The sequence below is a fragment of the Coregonus lavaretus genome, assembly GCF_964263955.1.
Source record: "Coregonus lavaretus genome assembly, contig: SUPER_35_unloc_6, whole genome shotgun sequence".
Taxonomy (NCBI): Eukaryota; Metazoa; Chordata; class Actinopteri; order Salmoniformes; family Salmonidae; genus Coregonus; species Coregonus lavaretus.
The window spans coordinates 187229-211514 of record NW_028167176.1 but is presented as its reverse complement, the minus strand read 5'-3'; the positions used below and the strand labels follow the sequence as shown (position 1 = coordinate 211514).

General features: G+C 42.4%; 2 protein-coding genes across 3 annotated transcripts; both read left to right on the top strand.

Annotated features, from left to right (window-relative positions):
- Positions 1-2146: 2146 nt before the first annotated feature.
- Positions 2147-11572, top strand: LOC311110492 (uncharacterized protein). The gene is made up of 4 exons (XM_084189051.1): positions 2147-2437; positions 2810-2976; positions 8495-8570; positions 8687-11572. The coding sequence occupies exons 1-4, from the start codon at positions 2212-2214 to the stop codon at positions 10462-10464; spliced, it is 2247 nt and encodes a 748-aa protein (XP_084045177.1). The 5' UTR covers positions 2147-2211; the 3' UTR covers positions 10465-11572.
- A 121-nt stretch (positions 11573-11693) lies between these two features.
- Positions 11694-22458, top strand: LOC311110462 (zinc finger Y-chromosomal protein 2-like). Of its 2 annotated transcripts, none has more exons than XM_084189013.1 (4): positions 11694-12005; positions 13703-13872; positions 20440-20518; positions 20675-22458. In XM_084189013.1, exons 1-4 carry the CDS (start codon positions 11783-11785, stop codon positions 22009-22011), a joined length of 1809 nt encoding a protein of 602 aa, XP_084045139.1. In that variant the 5' UTR covers positions 11694-11782; the 3' UTR covers positions 22012-22458. The 2 variants fall into 2 exon arrangements, with proteins under 2 accessions (XP_084045139.1, XP_084045140.1); XM_084189014.1 differs by lacking the exons at positions 20440-20518; positions 20675-22458 and adding exons at positions 14306-14378; positions 14530-16024 and having other exon boundaries at positions 11700-12005.
- Positions 22459-24286: the final 1828 nt, after the last annotated feature.

The following is a 24286-nucleotide window of genomic DNA, read 5'->3' as shown; positions in this document are numbered from 1 at the left end:
GTCAGTATCTGGTGTGACCACCATTTGCCTAATGCAGCGAGACACATCTCCTTCGCATAGAGTTGATCAGGCTGTTGAATGTTGTCCCACTCCTCTTCAATGGCTGTGCGAAGTTGCTGGATATTGGCGGGAACTGGAACACGCTGTCTTACACATCGATCCAGAGCATCCCAAACATGCTCAATGGGTGACATGTCTGATGAGTATGCAGGCCATGGAAGAACTGGGACCTTTTCAGCTTCCAGGAATTGTGTGCAGATCCTTGCGACATGGGGCCGTGCATTATCATGCTGAAACATGAGATGATGGCGGCGGATGAATGGCACGACAATGGGCCTCAGGATCTCGTCACAATATCTCTGCATTCAAATTGCCATCGATAAAATGCATTTGTGCTCGTTGTCTGTAGTTTATGCCTGCCCATACCATAACCCTCACCGCCACCATGGGCCACTGTTATCAACATTGACATCAGCAAACCACTCGCCCACATGACGCCATACACACTATCTGCCAGGTACAGTTGAAACCGTGAATCATCTGTGAAGAGCACACTTCTCCAGTGTGCCAGTGGCCATCGAAGGTGAGCATTTGCCCACTGAAGTCGGTTACCTCGCAGAACTGCAGTCAGGTCAAGACCCTGGTGAGGACGACAAGCACGCAGATGCAATTTGTGCAGAAATTCTTCAGTTGTGCAAACCCAGTTTCATCAACTGTTCGGGTGACTGGTCACAGACAATCCCGCAGGTGAAGAAGCTGGTTGTGTAGGTCCTGGGCTGGTGTGGTTACATGTGGTCTGCGGTTTTGTGTTCAGTTGGATGTACTGCCAAATTCTCTAAAATGACGTGGGAAGGCAGTTTATGGTAGAGAAATGAACATTAAATTATCTGGCAACAGCTCTGGTGGACATTCCTGGAGTCAGCATGCCAATTGCATGCTCCCTTAAAACATCTGTTGCATTGTGTTGTAACAACACTACACATTTTAGAGTTAACTTTTGTCCTCAGCACAAGGTGTACCTACAGGACACCTACAGCACCCGATGTCACAGGAAGGCCAAATCAAGGACATCAACCACCCGAGCCACTGCCTGTTCACCCCGCTATCATCCAGAAGGTGAGGTCATTACAGGTGCATCAAAGCTGGGCCATCAGACTGTTAAATAGCCATCACTAGCACATTAGAGGCTGCTGCTGCCTATTGAAATCACTGGCCACTTTAAGAAATAGAACACTAGTCACTTTAATAATGTTTACATATCTTGCACTACTCATCTCATATGTATATACTGTATTCTATAATGTTCTACTGTATCTTCGTCCATGCTGCTCTGTCATTGCTTGTCCATATATGTATATATTCTTAAATTCAATTCCTTACTAGATTTGTGTGTATTGGGTATATGTTGTGAAATTGTTAGACATTACTTGTTAGATATTACTGCACTGTCGGAGCTAGAAGCACAAGCATTTTGCTACACCCGCAATAACATCTGCTAAACACGTATGTGACGAATACATTTTGATTTGACCTGAGAAATGATAACGCTGTTTAATCGGCTTTTTGATATGCCACACCTGTCAGGTGGATGTATTATCTTGGCAAAGGAGAAATGCTCACTAACAGGGACGTAAACAAAATTGTGGACAATTTCAGAGGAATTATCTTTTTGGAAAAGCTGGAACTTTTCTGGGATTTTTTATTTCAGCTCATGAAATATGGAACACTTTACATGTTGCGTTTATATTTTTGTTCAGTATAAATGATGGAATTGAGATTATTCTGATCTAAATCAGTAATTTTATTGTATTATTTTGTATATACAACACAAATATTGCGGGAAAATGGAGGCCGATAAAGGTCGTCACTAGTTACCACAGCCGCAAAGTCATAAATCCCGCCTATTTCTACTATTTGTTCTTAAAATTGTATTTTAACCCAAATCTTACCTACACTGCTAACCTTAAATTATAACCAAAAAGCACATTTTTTGTTTTAATAAATTTGTACAATATAGCCAATTATGACTTTGTGGCTGTGGTAACTAGTGACAACCGCACATAAACGAGTATTTACGGTAAATCACCAGCGCAACCTCGTCAGCTGTCCGGAACGAAACGGCCAACACCAACTCAATTGCGCCGTTAGTAGTTAATTTCCCATTTCTCTCACGGGCACACGCATAAACTCCTGTAGCCTATTTGTGTAGCCATGTCTTTCGAACTCGCTTTTCGTTGTCGTGTTGCCTCCATTATGGAAACTTTGACAGCAACAGCCTTGCAAGACATCTGCCAACTTATGGGCGAAACGTATGCTGCTCTTCGAGTGGAAATGGTGCATGAACAAAACCAAAGTTCGAGGACAAAATTGCAGGCGATGGAGAATGGGACAGGGGTGGAGAATCCAGCGAATTGCATGGAGCGCATTCAAAAACTCAGTGAGATAAAATATTTAACGATAGTTATGCCTATATGCTAATTGTCTGTATAGGAAGCGGGGATAGATATACAATACCTAGCTATATCGCCTAGCTAGCTAGCAGTCGCCTTTCTATGAAAATCCGATAGTGATATTATTCATGACGTCACCTGATCCTCCACGTCAGGAATAACTACGCCCTCTAGGGGTTTCTGCGCTACAGTAGGCCTATTGCTTTGCTCCAATCTGCTTGGCTTGACAAATACAATCTATTTCTCTGATAAGTATATACCATCATGAGTGATGATGGCATATTTCCACTACATGTTTTTGTGAAGTTTCAGCATCGTATAACAAATATTTTCAGATTCTCAAGCTTTATGTGTGTTAGCTTCCCCGCCAGGTTTGAGAAACTTCCCAGTTGTCGAACAAATCCTCAATGAACAAGAGGCCAATGGTCTTTGGCTTGAAGGTGTTCCTACTGTGGAAGACGAAGGTCCACCATCACTGGTACCAGAGGAAGATCCATCACAGCCTCTTGGTCAGACAACAGACATGGTGAGTTGAGTTTGTTGATTTTGTAAAGGTAGATGCAGGTAACTGCCAAAATAAAGGAAACGCCAACATAGTGTCTTAATAGGGTGTTGGGCCACCAGAAGATATTCAATGCGCCTTGGAATAGATTCTACAAGTGTCTGGAACTCTATTGGAGGGATGCAACATTTTCCCATGAGAAATTACATATTTGGTGTTTAGTTGATAGTGGTGGAAAATGCTGTCTCAGGTGCCGCTCCAGAATCACCCAGAAGTGTTCAATTGGGTCGAGTTCTGGTGACTGAGACACACACCCTTTAAACCCCCTATGCGCCTTTGAGACACCTCTTTCAAAGTCACTGAGATCTCTTCTTCTAAACATGGTAGCCAAAATAATGGGCAACTGGGCATTTTTATACATGACCCTAAGTATGATGGGATGGTAACAGGGCCTAAAATTAACTTTTTGGTCCACCAGCCACTGTGTAAAGTAGATTTAAAAATCTACCAGCCACTCAGATTTTGTACCAGCCAAAATATTCTCTCTAAAATTACACCAACAAAACACAAACATGGATGAGCATGCTTTAATGTTTCTGAAACAAATGTATTACTAGTAAGACGTATTGTGGTATATTGTTTAATTACATTTTTTGTGACCTGAGTCTTTTAACCAAAATATCACAGATGAGACAAATATTTTCACCTTGCCCTTTAAGGGCAGGAGGTTACCGTGGTAATCAAATGTTATGTCACATGCACCGAATACAACAGGTGTAAACCTTACAGTGAAATGCTTACTTACAAGCCCATAACCAACAATGCAGTTTCAAGAAAGAATACCATTTAAAAAAATAAATAAAAGTAACAAATAATTAAAGAGCAGCAGTAAAATAAAATACACGAGGGGCCCCCGTGTTGAGGATCAGCGTGGTGGATGTGTTGTTACCTACCCTTACCACCTGGGGGCGGTCCGTTGGGAAGTCCAGGATCCAGTTGCAGAGGGAGGTGTTTAGTCCCAGGGTCCTTAGCTTAGTGATGAGCTTTGAGGGTACTATGGTTTTGAACGCTAAGCTGTAGTCAATTAATAGCATTCTCACATAGGTGTTCCTTTTGTCCAGGTGGGAAAGGGCAGTGTGGAGTGCAATAGAGATTGCATCATCTGTGGATCTGTTGGGGCGGTATGCAAATTGGAGTGGGTCTAGGGTTTCTGGGATAATGGTGTTGTGAGCCATGACCAGCCTTTCAAAGCACTTCATGGCTACAGACATGAGTGCTACAGGTCGGTAGTCATTTAGGCAGGCTACCTTGGTGTTCTTGGGCACAGGGACTATGGTGGTCTCCTTGAAACATGTTGGTATTACAGACTCAGACAGGGAGAGGTCTACAGCTTATAATGAGATACTCTACCTCAGGCGAGCAAAACCTTGAGACTTCCTTAGATATCGTGCACCAGCTGTTGTTTACAAATATACATAGACCGCCACCCCTTGTCGTACCAGAGGCTGCTGTTCTATCCTGCTGATGGTGTATAATGCTACTTGAGTCATGTTTGTGCCTGTGAGATTGAGTCTGACTAGTAGCAGCGTTGTCTCCTTTTCCCTAGCAGTTGAACATAGGAAACAAAAATAACCTACCTTGTGAAAAAACAATGTAAATAGCCAAGAAACACAAGGACAATGTCTCACTTCAGTAGACTTTAGTTTCAAGTAAGTTAGACTAATTTGTATGCCTGTGCGCAAAAAGAATGAATCTTTCACTCAGCTCTTCACGTGCGCACAGCCCCCAGCCAGGCAGTGTTGTAGTGCGAGGTGGGATAGGCTATATACTGTAGGATTCCTAGTTCTTTGACTTTGATTCATTTACCAGCTATGAAACAAAATGGCAGAAATACTTTGAAAACAGCTACTGCAGCATTTATTTTACTATAAATGTGATTATACTTTAAAATGCTCGCACTTTGGAGCCCTGACCACCGCCAACGTGGCTGGTGAAATAGCCATCTTACCCACCAATGTGGCTGGTGAAATAGCCATCTTACCCGCCAACGTGGCTGGTGAAATAGACATCTTACCCGCCAATTGGTGGGTGTTAAATTTAGGCCCTGGATGTTAACTACTTCATAAACGTAGGAACCACACCTGTGTGGAAGCACCTGCTTTCAATATACTTTGTATCCCTCATTTACTCAAGTGTTTCCATTATTTTGGCAGGTACCTGTATGTCTCAGAGCCTCTGGCTATGCCCAGGTTTGATTGAAAACCATGTGACCATCTCATGCCCAGCAAACGTTATATGTCCAGTGTATAAGGCCTGTAACTGCAAATAATAAGCCTTTAAATGACACTTAGATACACTATACTATCTAGGTTACAGATAAAACCTTTAGGGCTGGTTTCACAAGGATTCCTAAGCATAAAACATACCTTTCTGAAGATATTAATTTTGTGTAAAATATACAGAGTATACAAAACATTAAGAACACCTGTTCTTTCCATGACGTGTGAAAGCTATGATCCCTTATTGATGTCACTTGTTAAATCGACTTCAATCAGTGTAGATCAGGGGTGTCAAACGCAATCAGCGCAAGGCCCATATTGAAAAAAACACAACTAATTTGCGGGCCAGACATAACCTATTATGTTTGTTTTTACCAAAAAACCTATCATACAACAGCGACCCAAACTGGCCATTAAGACCCTTTATAATGACCACTTATGCTCACCTTCGATGGCCACTGGCACGCTGGAGAAGTGTGCTTTTCACGGATGAATCCCGGTTTCAACTGTACCGGGTAGATGACAAGACAGCGTGTACTGAACAAAAATTATAAACGCAACACAAAAAGCTTATTTCTCTCATGTTGTGGACAAATGTGTTTACATTCATGTTAGTGAGCATTTCTCCTTTGTCAAGATAATCCATCCACCTGCCAGGTGTGGTATATCAAGAAGCTGATTAAACAGCATGATCATTACGCAGGTGCACCTTGTGCTGGGGACAATAAAAGGCCACTCTGAAATGTGCAGTTTTGTTGCACAACACAATGCCACAGATGTCTCAAGTTTTTAGGGAGCGTGCAATTGGCATGCTGACTGCAGGAATGTCCACCAGAGCTGTTGCCAGATAATTTAATGTTCATTTCTCTACCATAAGCTGCCTCCAATGTCGTTTTAGAGAATTTGGCAGTACGTACAACCGGCCTCAACCACAGACCACATGTAACCACGCCAGCCCAGGACCTCCATATCCGGCTTCTTCACCAGCGGGATCGTCTGAGACCAGCCACACGGACAGCTGATGAAACTGTGGGTTTGCACAGCCTGCATCTGCGTGCTCGTCGTCCTCACCAGGGTCTTGACCTGACTGCAGTTCGGCGTCATAACCCACTTACAGTTGGCAAATGCTCACCTTCGATGGCCACTGGCACGCTGGAGAAGTGTGCTTTTCACGGATGAATCCCGGTTTCAACTGTACCGGGCAGATGACAGACAGCGTGTATTGCGCAGAGATACCGTGACGAGATCCTCAGGCCATCATGTTTCAGCATGCATGGCCCCATGTTGCAAGGATCTGTACACAATTCCTAGAAGCTGAATATGTCCCAGTTCTTCCATGGCCTGCATACTCACCAGACACGGCACTCATTGAGCATGTTTGGGATGCTCTGGATCGACGTGTAAGACAGCGTGTTCCATTTCCCGCCAATATCCAGCAACTTCTCACAGCCACATTCCACAGGCCACAATCAACAGCCTGATCAAATCTATGTGCTGCATGAGGTAACTGGTGGTCATACCAAATGTTGACTGGTCTTCTGATCCATGGACCTACTTTTTATTTTTTAAAGGTATCTGTGACCAACAGATTCATGTCTATTCCCAGTCATGTGAAATCCATAGATTAGGGCCTAATTTATTTATTTCAATTGACTGATTTCCTTATGAACTGTAACTCAGTAAAATCTTTGAAAAGGTTGCGTTTATATTTTTGTATAGGATGCTGTATATAGCGTTTAACATATTAAAACAAAAGATCAATCATATTTTCCCAGCCTTTGCTGCTATGCTTGCAGATGTCCATAATATGCTGCGACCCTAATCAAAAAGTATTTAATAACTCCAAATAACAAAAACGTAGCTAGGTTGTTGTAACATTTCAATTGAAACATGTTTTTCATTGTTTTGCACTGCATGCATCACCGGTGTGGTTGAACGCAGCATTGTTGTATGGTGCACTCAAAATGTATTGTAGGCAGCCTAGGCTACTGCTCAAATGTTTCTGTAACCGGCCGACATGTTTCTCCTTTGCGCAGTGTTTTGTTTTTTGGTTATTCATTGTAAAGCTTTAAAAACCGAAGACAAACTGCAACATTTTACTAGGACTGTGACATGTGTCCGTACACTTTCCCCTCTGCTGCGTGCGATAAACGGGACACACGAAGCAGCGCAATTGACGTTGAATTCACCGATGTGAGCCCATCAGGCTGTAATTTCATAAAGTAGATGACTCAACTGTTGACTCATTTATACTCGCTTGTGTGTCCTATTTTCCTTTAGTAATTTATACCCATGTGTGAATCCTTTATAACTTTTTGACAACCAAGATGACATTTTCTGTAGGCTACAGCAATGACCCGTTGGAACCGAAACTGGCCATGAACATTTAGCCTACAAGACGATTAAACTTTCGGTCTGGTAGAAGATTCGGTCAGTGCCATTTAGTGATGACATGATACAGTACACTGGCTGGTGTGTGTGTCTGGGATGAGGTGTGTGTGTGTGTGTGTGTGTGTGTGTCTGTGTGTGTGTGTGTGTCTGTCTGGGATGAGGTGTGTGTGGCAATGCACTGCGGTTTGGCGTGCAGCACGTTGGCAGTGCTTGCTGTGACTTGTAGTGCAGCGCATCGCAGGGCTGTATGGATGCGTGCCAAAATGACTTGACAACCCAATGTGTCGTGGGCCAGATTTGGCACGAGATGAAGGGGAGGATAGAGATTAAAGAAGGATTTTTAAGCCTTGAGACAATTGAGACATGAATTGTGTATGTGTGCCGTTCAGAGGGTGAATGGCCAAGACAAAAGATTTAAGTGCCTTTGAACGGGGTATGGTAGTAGGTGGTGGGCCAACAGGTTTGTGTCAAGAACTGCAACGCTGCTGGTTTTTTCACACAACAGTTTCCCGTGTGTATCAAGAATAGTCCACCACCCAAAGGACATCCAGCCAACTTGACACATTGGAAGCATTGGAGTCAACATGGGCCAGCATCCCTGTGGAACGCTTTCGACACCATCTAGAGTTAATTCCCCGACAAATCAAGGCTGTTCTGAGGGCAAAAGGGGGTGCAACTCAATATTAGGAAGGTGTTCTTAATGTCTTGTACACTCCGTGTATTCCATGATGTGTTCAACATATTCCATTATTTTGGTGTCATTCCTCCTGTTTAATGTTTTCTATTTATTTATTTTAAAAACTGACATAAAGATGTTAGTGTAACCATTTATTTATGATCTACTAGTTTAATTAAAGGTTGTCTTTTGGAAGGGGGTGGAGACATGGCCAGCACCACCGATCATCAAACAGGAGGATATGGATGATGATGATGACATGGAGTCTCAAGGTATGTTTAATCTATTATGGTAATCTATGTTCAATACAAAAGCACAGACTAGCTCAACGACACTCTAACTTGTAACAATTATAGTCACTGTGTGTTGTTGGTGACTTCCTTTCCAGCTTACGGCAAGTGGATTCCAGAGACACATGGGGCCAATCAGAATATCACAGGAGAAAGTAATGAGCAAGAGAGAAGTCAATCATCTGGGGGATCCAAAGAACTTAGACTTGAGGACTTCAAGACAGAACAGAATCCGTTGCTGGTCTCAACTGAGGATGCTGCTGCACCCGTAAAGAAGAAATATGATAAAAGGTACACCTGTGAAATATGTGGAAAGACTGAGACCAAGAAAGCCAGAATGACGAGTCACATGAGAAGGCACACAGGGATGCCCTTTAACTGCGATATCTGTGGCGAGAAATTCCAGTGTCAGAAATTATTGACAAGGCACAAGCGCTCCAATCACTACACAGGGATCATCTACAGTTGCTCTGTGTGCGGAAAAACTTTCATGCAGGCCACATCTCGCGACACGCATGAGCGTGGTCACACTGGAAAAAACTATTGGTGCTCAGACTGTGGTGAGACGTTCAAGGAGCGCCAGGAACGCGACACGCACGAGTGCATTGTTTACAAAGGTGACCGGCCCTTCAGCTGCTCCGAGTGCAACAAGGACTTTGAAAGGCAGTACCATCTCAAAAAACACCAGCTGGAAAAACACCCTCTAATGGTGGACCAGACTGTCGACCCTGAACCTGAGTCAAAGCACTTTGAGGACCAACAGAGTCCGTTGTCTGAGAGTTCTGAGGCACCCACGTGTTTCACCTGTGACATATGTGGAATGATTATTATGAATAAAGGCAACATTAACAGACACATGTTAACACACACAAAGAAGCCCTTTAGTTGCGATATCTGTGGTGAGAATTTTAAGCGCAAAGCCCAATTTACCCGACATCAGGGCAAACACACGAGAGTTGAGGAGAAAATAGAAAAAGCCTACAGTTGCACTGTGTGCGGAATGATGTTTGTATATTCTAAAATGCGCAACAACCATGAGCGCAAACACATTGGAGAAGACTATTGTTGTTCAGACTGTGGCAAGACGTTCAAGGAGCGCCAGGATCGCGACACGCACGAATGCATTGTTTATAAGGGAGACCGGCCCTACAGCTGCTCAGAGTGCAATGAGGACTTTGAAAGGCAGTACCATCTCAAAAAACACCAGCTGGAAAAACACCCTCTAATGGTGGAGCAGACTGTTGACCCAGAGCCTGAGTCAAAGCACTTTGAGGACCAAACGAGTCAGTTTGAGTCAGCTGAGAGTTCTGAGACTGAGGCACCCACGTGTTTCACCTGTGACATATGTGGAATGATTATTATGAATAAAGGCAACATTAACAGACACATGTTAATACACAAAAAGAAGTCCTTTAGTTGTGATATCTGTGGTGAGAATTTTAAGCGCCACGCCTGTTTAGCCAAACATCAAGGAAAACACAAGAGCGTTGAGGAGAAAATAGAACCATACAGTTGCTCTGTGTGCGGAATGACGTTTGTATATCCTAAATCGCGAGACAACCATGAATGCAAACACATTGGAGAAGACTACTGGTGCTCAGACTGTGGCAAGACGTTCAAGGAGCGCGGGGATCGCGATGTGCACAAGTGCATTGTTTACAAGGGAGACCGGCCCTTCAGATGCTCAGAGTGCAATGAGGACTTCGAAAGACAGTACCATCTCAAAAGACACCAGCTGGAAAAGCACCCTCTAATGGTGGACCAGCCACGTCCCGGTCATGATACTGATATGGTAGTTCAGGGAGCACAGCCTTCAACTGACAATGATCTTAAGGCCGAAATGAGTACGTTAGGTGGAAAAGTTCCAGTAACATGAGTTAAAGTTGACAAGTGAAATGGCTTCAACTGAATTAAGATGTTTTGTAAAGTACAAAAAGGATAGACATGAAATTGAATGAAGGGATGACGGATAGAGTTGGAAATAGTATGTAGAACATTGATGGGACTGGGATTCAATCCCACACAAGCAGGGGATTGCATATCCGCAGAGGGTGGTGGCCTTTACTGCACAACTAACTTTAGGCACCTGGATGATGTTTTACAGCAATTTTTTATGCTCATTTTGGGCCTAGATTCGATCTGGACTGTTATAGCGCACTTCACATTTAAAGGTAATTTCCGATTTGAGCCGAAATATGCAGCGTTTAACGTGAATAGACTGTGATTCCCAAACCACCCACTCGCCCCTACCAACTCACTCGGAGAGCCCTCCGTTGTCACGTGTTGCTGACGAAACTCAGAGGGTGACTTCCAAAGAGTGGCGAGGGGCTCAATAAACCTATCAACTTTGGGACACACTCGTGGGTATACTGATGATTTGTTTACATAGGTTAGGATAATTAACGTAGCAGGTTAGGAGAAGGAGGTTAAGGTTAGGAACAGGGTTCGAGTTAGGCTTATCTAAAATGCTACAGTTGTCAACAACTAGATGGAGCTGTAGGCCTACTCCATCTAGCCACAACCATAGAAACCATCAGCTATGTCAGGGGTTCCCAAACTTTTTCGCTCAGGCTGCCCTTCCAGCATTGGGCAACATCCCGCGCTCCATGTCTATTTCTCTGTTCACACTGCTCTTGTTGGTGGAGAGAATTTTGCAGGGTTAAATCCTATTTCTTGTAATCTACACATTTTGTCATGAGGTGCAGAGAAAATGTTGCTGTTTTAAATCTCATTTTCAATTCTATACATTTTGCCGTGTCTAATGTGTATTCATGTGATATGAGTGACTCCAACATTACAACAAAATATATGGGCAAAAATATGCTAAAAACCGTTGGACAGCAAGGGTTTTTAGAAGCGGTGTGTTAATCAAAATGGAATTGAGAAGTCTTATGACTCAGTGGTTTCAGTAACAGCATTTATGTTTAAGGTTTGTCAACTCGACATGTTAATGCTTTTTGAGAGGAATAAAAATGTCAACTTGTGATATCGTTTAGTTTTATTATTTTGCATGTACAATACAAATACTCAAACAGCAGGTGAAATTAAAGAGGCAGATAAACGACTGTTTACGGTATATCACCGGCGCAACCTCGTCAGCTGTCCGGAACCAAACGGCCACCAGCAATTCAAAGGTTCCACAGTAACTTCACACAAACTAGGCTAAATTAGCGAGGTTGGTGAATTTTGTAGCCATGTCTTTCGAACTCGCCTTTCGTTCTCGTGTTGCCTTCATTATGGAAACTTTGACAGAAAAAGCCTTGCAAGACATCTGCCAACTTATGGGAGAAACGTATGCTGCTCTTCGAGTGGAAATGTTGCATGAACAAAACCAAAGATCGATAAAGTTGCAGTCGATGGAGAATAGCATCGGGAAGGAGAAGCCAGCTAACTGCATGGAGAGCATTCAAAAACCAGGTGAGAGCTAGCTAAGTTAGCCTATACGCATAATAACTATGTGTCTGTATGAAGCTTGGATACAATTGGCTAGCAAGCCATGTCACTACCCCACTTGTCGGCTACAGTAACTAGTTAACGTTAGTAGCCTCTTCACTCCGGGAGACCTGTAACCTTACACATCTCGGGCGAAGAGGCTATCTAACAGTCGCCTGTCTGGGGGGGGGCGCCTTGGCTCCAAGTCTGGACAGTAACTCCTCTCTCGTCTCTAACGTGTAGGCTCACTTTTTAACAGTCCCATCACAAGTCAGACTTGAATAAACTTAATTTGAACGTACTTTACCAGTTGTCCACTGATTTTGTCATTATGTAGGAGGTAATCTGAGACAAAATACATGTTTATTTTATTTATTTAACTAGGCAAGTCAGTTAAGAACAAATTATTATTTACTATGACGGCCTATAGTATCCAGAGTAGTGTTAATAACCCGACTTTCAGTACGCTGGTCGGTTTTGTATTTTCAATGCTGACGCAATTTGCACGCCACTTGAACAACATGTTAACAATTGCCGAGTTTAACCGAAGAACAAGACCAAACATTGTTCCACACAATCACCTGGCAAATTTCACAAGCACTTCCAGCTGATTGCGACAAAATGTGCTTTGGTTGAAAACGTTCGGCTATTGTTTACATATTGTGCATCACGTGAAATGCGTCAGGAGATGGAAAATAAACAGAACCTACTGGTGCAGCAAAAGGTTGGGTAAACAACACTTTCCTGTGGTTACCCGATCTCCACTTCCTACCGCCAAAAGGACCAATGGACAACCGGTAGATATGTTAAAATAACATTGTATTAAACATTCTGTCTTGTAGAGACGATTGCATGTTTTTTTACGAACTGATATCCATGGAGTAACCTTGGTAACAGTCTGTTGCCAGTAGAGTTAGTATGACTATTACTATGCTACTATCATTCTCCTTAGTGAAAAGTTGCCAGAGAATATATTTCTCAGATAAAGATAGCTACGCCATCCTGCCATATATTTCCACTATGCAGTGGTGGAAAAAGTACTCAATTGTCATACTTGAGTAAAAGTGAAGATACCTTAATAGAAAATGACTCATGTTAAAGTGAAAGTCACCCAGTAAAATACTAATGGAGTAAAAGTCAGAGTATTTGGGTTTTAAATATACTTAAGTATTAAAAGTAAATGGAATTGCTAAAATGTACTTAAGTATCAAAAGTAAAAGTATAAACCATTTCAAATTCCTTATTTTAAGCAAACCAGAAGGCACAATTTTCATATTTTTATTGACGGATAGCCATGGGCACATCCAACCACTCAGACAGTTTACAAATGAAGCATTTGTGTTTAGTGAGTCCGCCAGATCAAAGGCAGTAGGGATGACCAGGGATGTTCTCTTGATAAGTGTGTGAATTGGACCATTTTCCTGTCAATGTAACAAGTACTTTTGGGTGTCAGGGAAAATGTATGGAGTAAAAAGTACACTATTTTCTGTAGGAATGTAGTTTAGTAAAAGTAGTCAAATATAAATGGTAAAGTACAGATACTACTGAAGTCGTTTTTTGGTATGTTAAAGTATTTTTTACTTAAGTACTTTACGCCACTGTTTGTGAAATCTGAGCCTCGATATCCCTGTTTTGTGTTGAACAACATTTTTAGAAAATCTCAATCTGTGTTTGTATGTTAGCTTCCCCAACAGGTTTGAGAAACTTCCCAGTCGTGGAGCAAATCCTCAATGAACAAGAGGCCAATGGTCTTTGGCTAGAAGGTTATCCTACTGTGGAAGACAAAGGTCCACCATCACTGTTTCTAGAGGGAGAAGAGCCATTGCAGCCTCTTGGTCAGATGACAGACATGGTGAGTTTAGCTTGTGGTTTGGCTGCTGATTTTGTAAGGGTAGATATGTCTCAGAGCTGCTCTGGCTACGCCCAGCCATATTTAATTGAAAACCATGCGAACTCGTGCTCTGCAAAAGTGTCACGTCCTGTGTAGCAGGCCTGTAACTGCAAATAATAAGGCTTTGAATGATGCCTAGGCAAGCTCTATACTGTCTAGGCTACAGATGATAAAACTGTTAGGGCTCCCAAGGATACTCATTTAAACATAAATGCCCTTCTGAAGAAATGTATATGTGTACAATATAACATTATTTTGGTGTCATTCCCCCTGTTTTGTTTTTATATATAAAAAACAATTGTTTTAACAAAGATGCTAGTGTAACTGTTGCTGTATGATCTACTGGCTTAAAGGCTGATAAGAGTTCATAACAGAATTGGTTGTCTTTTGGAAGGGAGTGGAGACATGGTCAGCACCACTGGTCATTAAACAGGAGGAAATGGATGATGATGACATGGAGTCTCAAGGTCAGTTGAAGCTATTATTTGAATGTATGTTTAATACAAAAAGCACAGGCAAACTCTGCAGTATGAGTTATACTCTTAGCTTCTGTATTGGCCAACATGGGTCACTGTGAAACATCCCTGTGAAATGTATTGTTGGTGACTTCCTTTCCAGGTTACAGCGAGTGGATTCCAGAGACTCACAAGGCCAACCAGAATATCACAGGAGAAAGTGATGAGCCAGAGAGAAGTCAAGCCTCTGGGGGATCCAAAGAACTTGGACTCGAGGACTTAAAGAGAGAACAGAGTCCGTTGCTGGTGTCAACTGAGGATGCTCCGGCACCCGTAAAGAAGAAATATAATAAAAGGTACACTTGTGAAATATGTGGAAAGACTGAGAACAAAAAACGCAGAATGACAAGTCACATGATAACACACACAGGGATGCCCTTTAGCTGCGATATCTGTGGCGAGAAATTCAAGTTTCAGAATTTCTTGACCAGGCACCAGCGATCCAAACACACAGTGAAAACCTACAGTTGCTCTATGTGCGAAAAAACCTTCCTGCAGGCCACATCTCGTGACACGCATGAGCGTGGTCACGCTGGAAAAAACTATTGGTGCTCAGACTGTGGTGAGATGTTCAAGGAGCGCGGGGATCGTGACACGCACGAGTGCATTGTTTACAAAGGAGAACGTCCCTTCAACTGTTCCGAATGCAGTGAAGCCTTTCAAAGGCAGTACCATCTCAAACAACACCAGCTGGAAAAACACCCTCTAATGGTGGAGCAGACTGACGACCCAGAAAATCGAGTTGAGGAGACTATAGAAAAACCCTGCAGTTGCTCTGTGTGTGGAATGATGTTTGTATATCCTAAATCGCGAGACAACCATGAACGCAAACACATTGGAGAAGACTACTGGTGCTCAGGCTGTGGCAAGACGTTCAAGGAGCGCCAGGATCGCGATACGCACGAGTGCATTGTTTATAAGGGAGACCGGCCCTTCAGATGCTCAGAGTGCAATGAGGACTTTGAAAGACAGTACCATCTCAAAAAACACCAGCTAGAAAAGCACCCTCTAATGGTGGACCAGCCACGTCCTGGTCATGATACGTAAAAAATGTTTAAACCGTACGAAACATACGCATACAAACGACAACATACAGACGCAAACAAACAGCCACAACATCACCCTGCCCAGACCCACCTGCTCACACCCCCATCTCCAGCGCCCGCAACAGTCTCCGCCACATGGCCTCAAACTGTACCATTTTGTTTCTCTCTCTCTGTTTCAACATTTAGATAAAGCATTTGACCTTTCCATTGTGTTAACGATGGAGGATTGGTTGATTTTACAGTTTAAGTATACGTTTAAGATGATTGACGAGAAAAGTATCGTCCAACACATTGGGTATCTCACTGCACCCACGTATGCCATGTCTTGAAATATGCAGACAGACGGATTAAAAGTACATTTACATTGTAATACTTCTGACAGCCAACTTTCTAACTCCGCCCATAACTTTTGGACTTTATAGCACTCCCAGAAGGCATGGGTTATTGAGTCATTGTTAGTTTTACACTTAAGACATAATTTTGCCGTTGTGCTGTATAATTTGTGAATTTCGTTTCTTGTGTAATAAATTCTATACATTAGTTTATACTGGATTAAGTGTACATTTTTGTTCTTTGTAATTTATGTTCCAACATTCCCTCCAATTTGTGCCAATAGAGCCCCACAGTGGAGCTGTCATAATACCCATAAAACCTAGCGGTCAAACTGGGAAATGGTTCCAATCGTTTTTCCACTATTCATTTTCTCCATAGGGGATTTTAGAAACACTTAAAATAAGGGCTGTGTTTCGTGTAGGCTTATCCTGGTGTGACGTTTTGATAACCATGTAAATCTCTCTCGGACAAGGTGACTTATCAATACATTTGGCTCTATTTACTCTTGATTCGAAAATGTTAATTAGCATCAAAGTAGACATGCAAAACTACAAATCCCCCCCACGTCATCTCTAGCTGACACCTTTGCTAACAGGTATTGTGTCAATTTAAAACTTGCACAAGACAGTACACCGAATTGTAAATTAAGAAATGTAGCCAATTTATTCATTTTCTACATTTAGCTAACATGAGTTAATCTAGAGATTCTTACCTTTGCCTCGATTCGGCAGTCTAGTCCAGATCGTCATGGCATTTGTAGTTTATGATAGACACATTAGCAACTAATTAGCATTTAATTTGGGGGGGGGGGGTGGTAAATACAGGCGAATATATTTATGTCACCTTGTCATAGAGAGATTTACACTTATCAAAACGTCACGCCAGGGTAAGCCTACACAAAACACAGCCCTTATTTTAAGTGTTTCTAAAATCCCCATAGAAAATGAATGGTGGAAAAACGATTGGATCCATTTCCGTTTGACGGCTAGGTTTTATGGGTATTATGACTCATACTGTGGTGTTCTTGGTTCCAATGTATATATTTTTTTGTAAGTGATTGTCAGTTGGATTGGCTCTCTGCAAAGTTTTGTATATCTTACCTATCATATGAATATCATTTTCTGACTCAAATAGGATTCCCTCAAGATGTTCTGATGTCCAAAAGATTTCAAATACAAATGTATTGATATTAAACTTTTAAGTTGTATGTATTTGAAAATATCTAAATTGGTCAGTCCAGTTTTTTGCATGGACTGCGTCTCAATCCGACTAAGGCGGCGGAATGTGGCCGAGCTACAGCGGTGTTTGTCAGACCCATGAGACATCCCGAAAATTGGTCTACTCATTAAAACGGCTGTAGCGTCCAAACGGTTTGGCCTATGGAAAGATAAGACTCCCGAACACGATGGTGGTCTACGTTTTGCTCTACGACCCCCACGGGACTCGTCTGATGTCGGTACCACAGATGTGCCAACTAATGTTTGTAGGTCAGAACTGTTTTGGCTACAAACTGTGACCCCACTGTGGAAAGGGGAGATTCTCACCCATCGGTTTCTTGGACCAATCAGAACCGTTATGTGTTTGCGTTCTACAAATCATCTGGACGGATTTAAATACAGACTCGTTGCAGAGAATAAACGTTTGTGGGCGTGGCGTTTGGCTGGAGCGTTGCGTTTGGGTAGCCAGGCAAGGGGATCAATAAACCCATCAACTCGGGACACACATATGACTTGAATGATGCAATTCATGTTCCACTTTTAAATAATAAAACAAGCATGAAATTCAAAACAAATCCCCCCTGTTGTTATACAAGATATAAACCTCAGTAACAGTTACACATTTTAATTTGGGAGGTATTTAATCTTGTACATGTGTCAAGTATCGAAATCCGCCATAAACGAATGCACGTGGCATATAATTAGGCACCCGCCATTATTTTGTGTGAAATTACACAAACTCAATAACTCTGTGCCTTATGGGATTTCACTTCGCTCTGAAGCCAGCAGTGTTGCTGTAAAGGAGGATCTAATCAATTAGCAGGTTAGGAGAACTAACGTAGCAGGTTAGAATAACTAATGTAGCAAATTAGGTTTAGCAAGTTGTCAACAACTGTTGTCCCTGACGCGACAACTAGATGGAGCTGTAGGCCTACTCCATCTAGCCACAGCCATAGAAACCATCAGCTATGTAAACAAACCATCAGTCTCGACAAACCATCCAGTGGAGGCTGAGGGGAGGACGGCTCATAATAATGGCTGGAACGGCGTAAATGTAATGGCATCAAACACATGTAATTGATACCATTCCACGAATTCCGCTCCAGCCATTACCACGAGCCCGTCCTCCACAATTAAGGCGCCACCAACCTGTGAAACTATCAGTATCATAACACCGGTGTTAATTTATTTTAGGGTGTATTGTGTTACCTGCAATTGTTTATTGTTTTGAATATTGTATTGCCTTAGCAATATGGATTTTCCCTTTCATGTCAATAAATCATTTTTGAATCTGGACAGCAAGGGTTGTAGAAGAGGTGTTAATGAAAATGATGGAATTGAGATCTTTCTTGTGACATCAGTGGTTTCAGTAACAGTATTTTAAAGGTTTGTCAACTCAATATGTTCTTGCTTTTTGAGAGGAATAAAAATGTGTCAACCTGTTGTATCGTTTAATTTTATTATTTTGCATGTATAACACAAACACTCAAACAGCTGGTCAATTTAAGGTGGCAGATAAACGAGTGTTTACGGTATATCACCGGAGCAACCTCGTCAGCTGTCCGGAACCAAACGGCCACCAGCAATTCAATCGTTCCACCACAGACAGAAGGGTTTAGTTTTAATTTATAACATATTTGGTTCCACAGTCATTTCATTGTAGCACACTAGCTAACATTTACCAGGCTAAATTAGCGAGACTGGTGAATTTTGTAGCCATGTCTTTCGAACTCGCTTTTCGTTCTCGGGTTACCTCCATTATAGAAACTTTGACAGAAAAAGCCTTGCAAGACATCTGTCAACTTATGGGAGAAACTTGTGCTGCTGTACGAGTGGAAATGGTACATGAACAAAACCAAAGATCGATAAAGTCGCAGGCGATGGAGAATAGCATCGGGAAGGAGAAGCCAGCGATCTGCATAGACAGTATTAAAAAACCCGGTGAGTAATGACTCGCTAAATTAGGTATTATGCGTATAGGCTATTTGTCTGTGTAGGAAGCTCGGATACAATTACTTCCCCACATGTCGGCTAGCTAGCTAGTAGACTCTTCGCTCCTGGAGACCTGTATCGTTACACATCTCTTGGAGCGAAGAGGATGGCTAACTAGCTAGCAGTCTGTCTGTGACAGACGGGCGTCCTGGCTCCAATTATGGCTTGTAGTTAGCGGACTAAACTCCACTTCATGGTGAAAGAGAAACTTCCTTCACCATGAAGTGGAGTTAAGTCTGCTAGCCAGTAATTGCCCTATTGCTTAGCTCCTATCATCTCCTTAGTGAAAAGGTACTAACTATATAGCAAATACAATCTATTTCTCAGATAAACGTAGCTATACCATGAGTGATGGCATATTTCCATTATGTTTATGAAATCTGAGCCTCGTTATCCCGATTTTGTGTTGATCCACATTTTCAGAAAATCTAAATCTGTGTTTGTATGTTAACTCCCCCACCAGGTTTGAGAAACTTCCCAGTCGTTGATCAAATCCTCAATGAACAAGAGGCCAATGGTATTTGGCTAGAACGTGATCCTACTGTGGAAGACAAAGGTCCGCCATCACTGGTACCAGTGGGAGAAGAGCAATCACAGGCTCTTAGTCAGACAACAGACACGGTGAGTTGAGCTTGTGGTTTGGCCGTAGATTTTGTAAGGGTAGATATGTCTCACAGAGCCGCGTTGTTTAGGCACAGGTTTAATTTAAAACCATGTGAGCATCTCACGCCCAGCAAAAGTTACACATCCAGTGTAGCAGGCCTGTAACTGTAAATAGTACACTAAGGCTTTGAATGACACCTAGATAAACGCTATATACCATCTAGGCTACAGATAAAACGTTTTAGGTCTGGTTCCACAATGATTTTCCTGTAAAGGCGAAGTAAACATTATTTGAACCAAATCACTATTTTCGATGTAAATTGCATGTTATAGAAGTACACAGACACCTTTTTGTTGTTGTTGCTATCTCACTTGTTTTTGAGAACCTTACCACTCCAGCGATATACTTCCTCATGCTCGTTCAGCAGTTGTAGGGGCACAGAAAAACATGAACAAAGGCTAAAAAACAAACACCAAAATACCTCATTTTAGGAAAGGCAACAGTCTCAGTATAGTGATGCATGTCTTTAGATGTTATACACATTAAATTGTCATTACGAACGTTATCCGCAATGTTATATATTCAATTTTGTGCGACTACAGCGGTTTATCCTACCAGCTGGGCTGCTTGTAGCCCGCGCAGCACAGCTAGTATAAAACATGCCCTTCCAAATACATTTATTTGTGTTCAACATATGACATGACACCTAAATCATGTAATTCCTCCTGTATTGTAACGCACAGAAAGATGTAACTGCTTATGTATGATCTACAAGTTTAGTAAAGGCAGATAAGTTAATGCCATTAATTGTCTTTTGGAAGGGGGTGGAGACATGGCCAGCACCACTGGTCATAAAACAGGAGGAGGATGATGATGATGATGATGACATGGAGTCTCAAGGTCAGTGGAAGTTATTATTTTAATGTATGTTTAATACAAAACAGACAAGCTGAGCTTTACTCTTCTTTGAAACAATTATAGCTTCTGTATTGGCCAATATGTTGGGTCGCTGTGAAACTTCCCTGTGAAATGTATTGTTGGTGACTTCCTTTCCAGGTTACAACAAGTGGACTCCAGAGACTCACAAGGCCAACCAGAATATCACAGGAGAAAGTGATGAGGAAGAGAGAAGTCAAGCCTCTGGGGGATCCAAAGAACTTGGACTCGACGACTTAAAGAGAGAACAGAGTCCGTTGCTGGTGTCAACTGGGGATGCTGCAGCACCCATGAAGAATAAATATAATAATATAAATATAAAAAGGAACACCTGTGAAATATGTGGAAAGATTGAGACCAATAAAGGCAGAATGACAAGTCACATGATAAAGCACACAGGGCTGCCCTTTAGCTGCGATATCTGTGGCAAGAAATTCAAGCGTCGAGACTTCTTGACCAGACACAAGCGCTTCAAACACAACCCAGGGATCACTTACAGTTGCTCGGTGTGTGGAAAAACCTTCCGGCAGGCCACATCTCGCAACACGCATGAGCGTGGTCACACTGGAAAAAACTATTGGTGCTCAGACTGTGGTGAGACGTTCAAGGAGCGCAGGGATCGTGACACGCATGATTGCATTGTTTACAAGGGAGAACGGCCCTTCAGCTGCTCCGAGTGTAACGAAGACTTTGAAAGGCAGTACCTTCTCAAAAAACACCAGATGGAAAAACACCCTCTATTGGTGGAGCAGACTCTCAACTGTAAACCCACTTGTTCTGTGTGCGGAAAAGTGTTCATGTACATCAAATGGTTAATCAGGCATGAGCGCTCTCACAGGGAAAAAAATGAGTGCAGGGATTGTGACGTGCACAAGTCCATTGTTGAAGATCCTATCAACGAACAACTTGAGTCAAAGGACCGAGAGGGTCAGTTTGAGTCAGCTGAGAGTTCTGAGGCACCCATAAGGAGTGAACCGATACGATACACCTGTGAAATATGTGGAACAACTTGGGCGACTAAAAGTAGCATGCGCAGTCACATGGTAATACACAGAAAGATGCACTATACCTGCGATGTCTGTGGCAAGGTATTTAGGCTCAAATCCCCTTTCACCATACATCAGCTCAGACACAAGGGATTTAAAAATCAGTACCAGCTTAAAAAACACCAGCTTGAAAAGCACCCTTTAAAGGTGGACCAGCCATGTTCTGATCATGGTACTGCCATGGTGGTTCAGGGAGCACAGCCTTCTATTGACAGTGACCTAAAGACAGATATGAGTGTCCTAGATGGACAAGTTCAGGTCCCACAGCCTGAGTTGAACAATGATCACAGTAACAATTTCAAAATATACATGAGTGTTCCTATAGAAGTCGAGGAAGCACAGCCTACGTCTGAAAATGGCTGCTCCCTTTTGGTCCCCACTGAAGATGACAAGTTAAATGGCTTCAACTGAATGAAGTTGTTTTGTAAAGTACGAAAAGGATAGACATGAATAAAGGGGTGACAGATAGTGGGGAAATAGAGTGTAGAACAGCGACGGGACTGGGATTAAACGGGACTGGAATCCGATGGGACTGGCTAGGGATTACATATACGCAGAGAGCAGTGGCCTTCACTGTACATCTTTCCTCAGGCACCTGGATGATTTTTTTAAGCAATTATTTGATTCTAATCCTCATGTTAATTTATTTTAGGATTTTGTTACTTGCAGCTTGGATTTTTCCTTTCATGACAATAAAACTTGTTTGAATCTGGAGAGATGGGTGTAATTATGGCCTGCAATTCGTGGTCTTCCTGCATGTGGGTGTTCATGCATCTGCAGGAACCCCTCTTTATACTTCTATTGGTCAATTAAGCTAGGACTCCAGGTACACAGGCTGGAGGCGGGGGTCCTGTGCAGGATGTTGTCAAGGAAGTGAGTTTGTGTTTTATATAGGACCTCCCGCCCCCACCTACCTCAACCAATCATGTTAATGCAGAGCTATATGGGGAAATCCAGAATATTAAAAGTGTAATTTAAACACAAGCCACATGCTGGAATGCATACATGCAGGAACGCCCCGAATTGTGGGCCGCAATCACACACTATTGAATCTGGACAGCAAGGGTTGGTTGTACAAGCAATGTAAATCAAAATGATGGAATTGTTCTTTCTTCTGAATTATCATTTAATCCAGTAACAGCTTTCCTTTTAAGGGTTTTTCAATATATCTTGACATTATTTTTTTTACAACACAAATATTGATAACTGGTCAAATTAAGGAGGCAGATAAACGAGTATTTACGGTATGTCACCGGCTCAACCTCGTCCGCAGTCCGGAACGAAACGACCAACCCCAACTCAACTGCGCCAGTAATTTCGTTCTCTCACTGGGAACATTTCAAGTGCGAACTCCTCGCGTCTGCGTTCCTCCTCAAAACCCATTGGAGGAGAAAGTCAGAGTGGCGGGACCTCTGGCTTTTCCTCCAATGTGTTTTGAGGAGGATAGGAGAGAGGACGCGAGGAGTATGCAATTGTGGTTGTCTGACTGACTGTCACATCACATCTATCATCTCCGTTATGTTTGTAGCCATGCCTTTCGAACTCGCCTTTCGTTCTCGTGTTGCATCCATAATGGAAACTTTGACAGCAACAGCCATGCAAGACATCTGTCAACTTATGGTAGAAACCTATGCTGCTCTTCGAGTGGAAATGGTGCATGAACAAAATCAAAGTTCAAGGATAAAGACAAAGTTGCAGGTGATGGAGAATAGCACCTGGACGGAGAAGCCAGCGAACTGCATGGAGAGAATGCAAAACCTCGGTGAGATTAAATCTACAGACAGTTATGAGTAGGGGTTGGATACAAATAGGCTATAGCTAGCTAACTGTTACTTCCCCACATGTAAGATAGTTTAGCAGTCGTCCTCCCTTGCTGAATGTGTGGTCTGTGGGGGGCGCCCTGGCTCTACGTCTGTCCAGTGAAGTATTAATTACAAGCAGTGAAAAGGTGCTTTACAAATACAATCTAATCTATTTGACATATAAATATATGCCATTATGAGTGCTGGTGGCCTATATTATCACAGTTTAGTGAAATCTGAGCCTTGTTATTGTGTTGAAGCACATTTTCAGAAAATCTAAATCTGTATTTGTTTGTTGGCTCCCCCACCAGGTTTGAGAAACTTCCCAGTCGTTGATCAAATCCTCAATGAACAGGAGGCCAATGGTATTTGGCTAGAACGTGATCCTACTGTGGAAGACAAAGGTCCTCCATCACTTGTACCAGTGGGAGAAGAGCAATCACAGGCTCTTAGTCAGACAACAGACATGGTGAGTTGCGCTTGTGGTTTGGCCGTTGATTTTGTAAGGGTAGATACAGTGGGGAGAACAAGTATTTGATACACTGCCGATTTTGCAGGTTTTCCTACTTACAAAGAATTTAGAGGTCTGTAATTTGTATCATAGGTACACTTCAACTGTGAGAGACGGAGTCTAAAACAAGAATCCAGAAACTCACATTGTATGATTTTTAAGTAATTAATTTGCATTTTATTGCATGACATAAGTATTTGATCACCTACCAACCAGTAAGAATTCCGGCTCTCACAGACCTGTTAGTTTTTCTATAAGAAGCTCTCCTGTTCTCCACTCATTACCTGTATTAACTGCACCTGTTTGAACTTGTTACCTGTATAAAATACACCTGTCCACACACTCAATCAAACAGACTCCAACCTCTCCACAA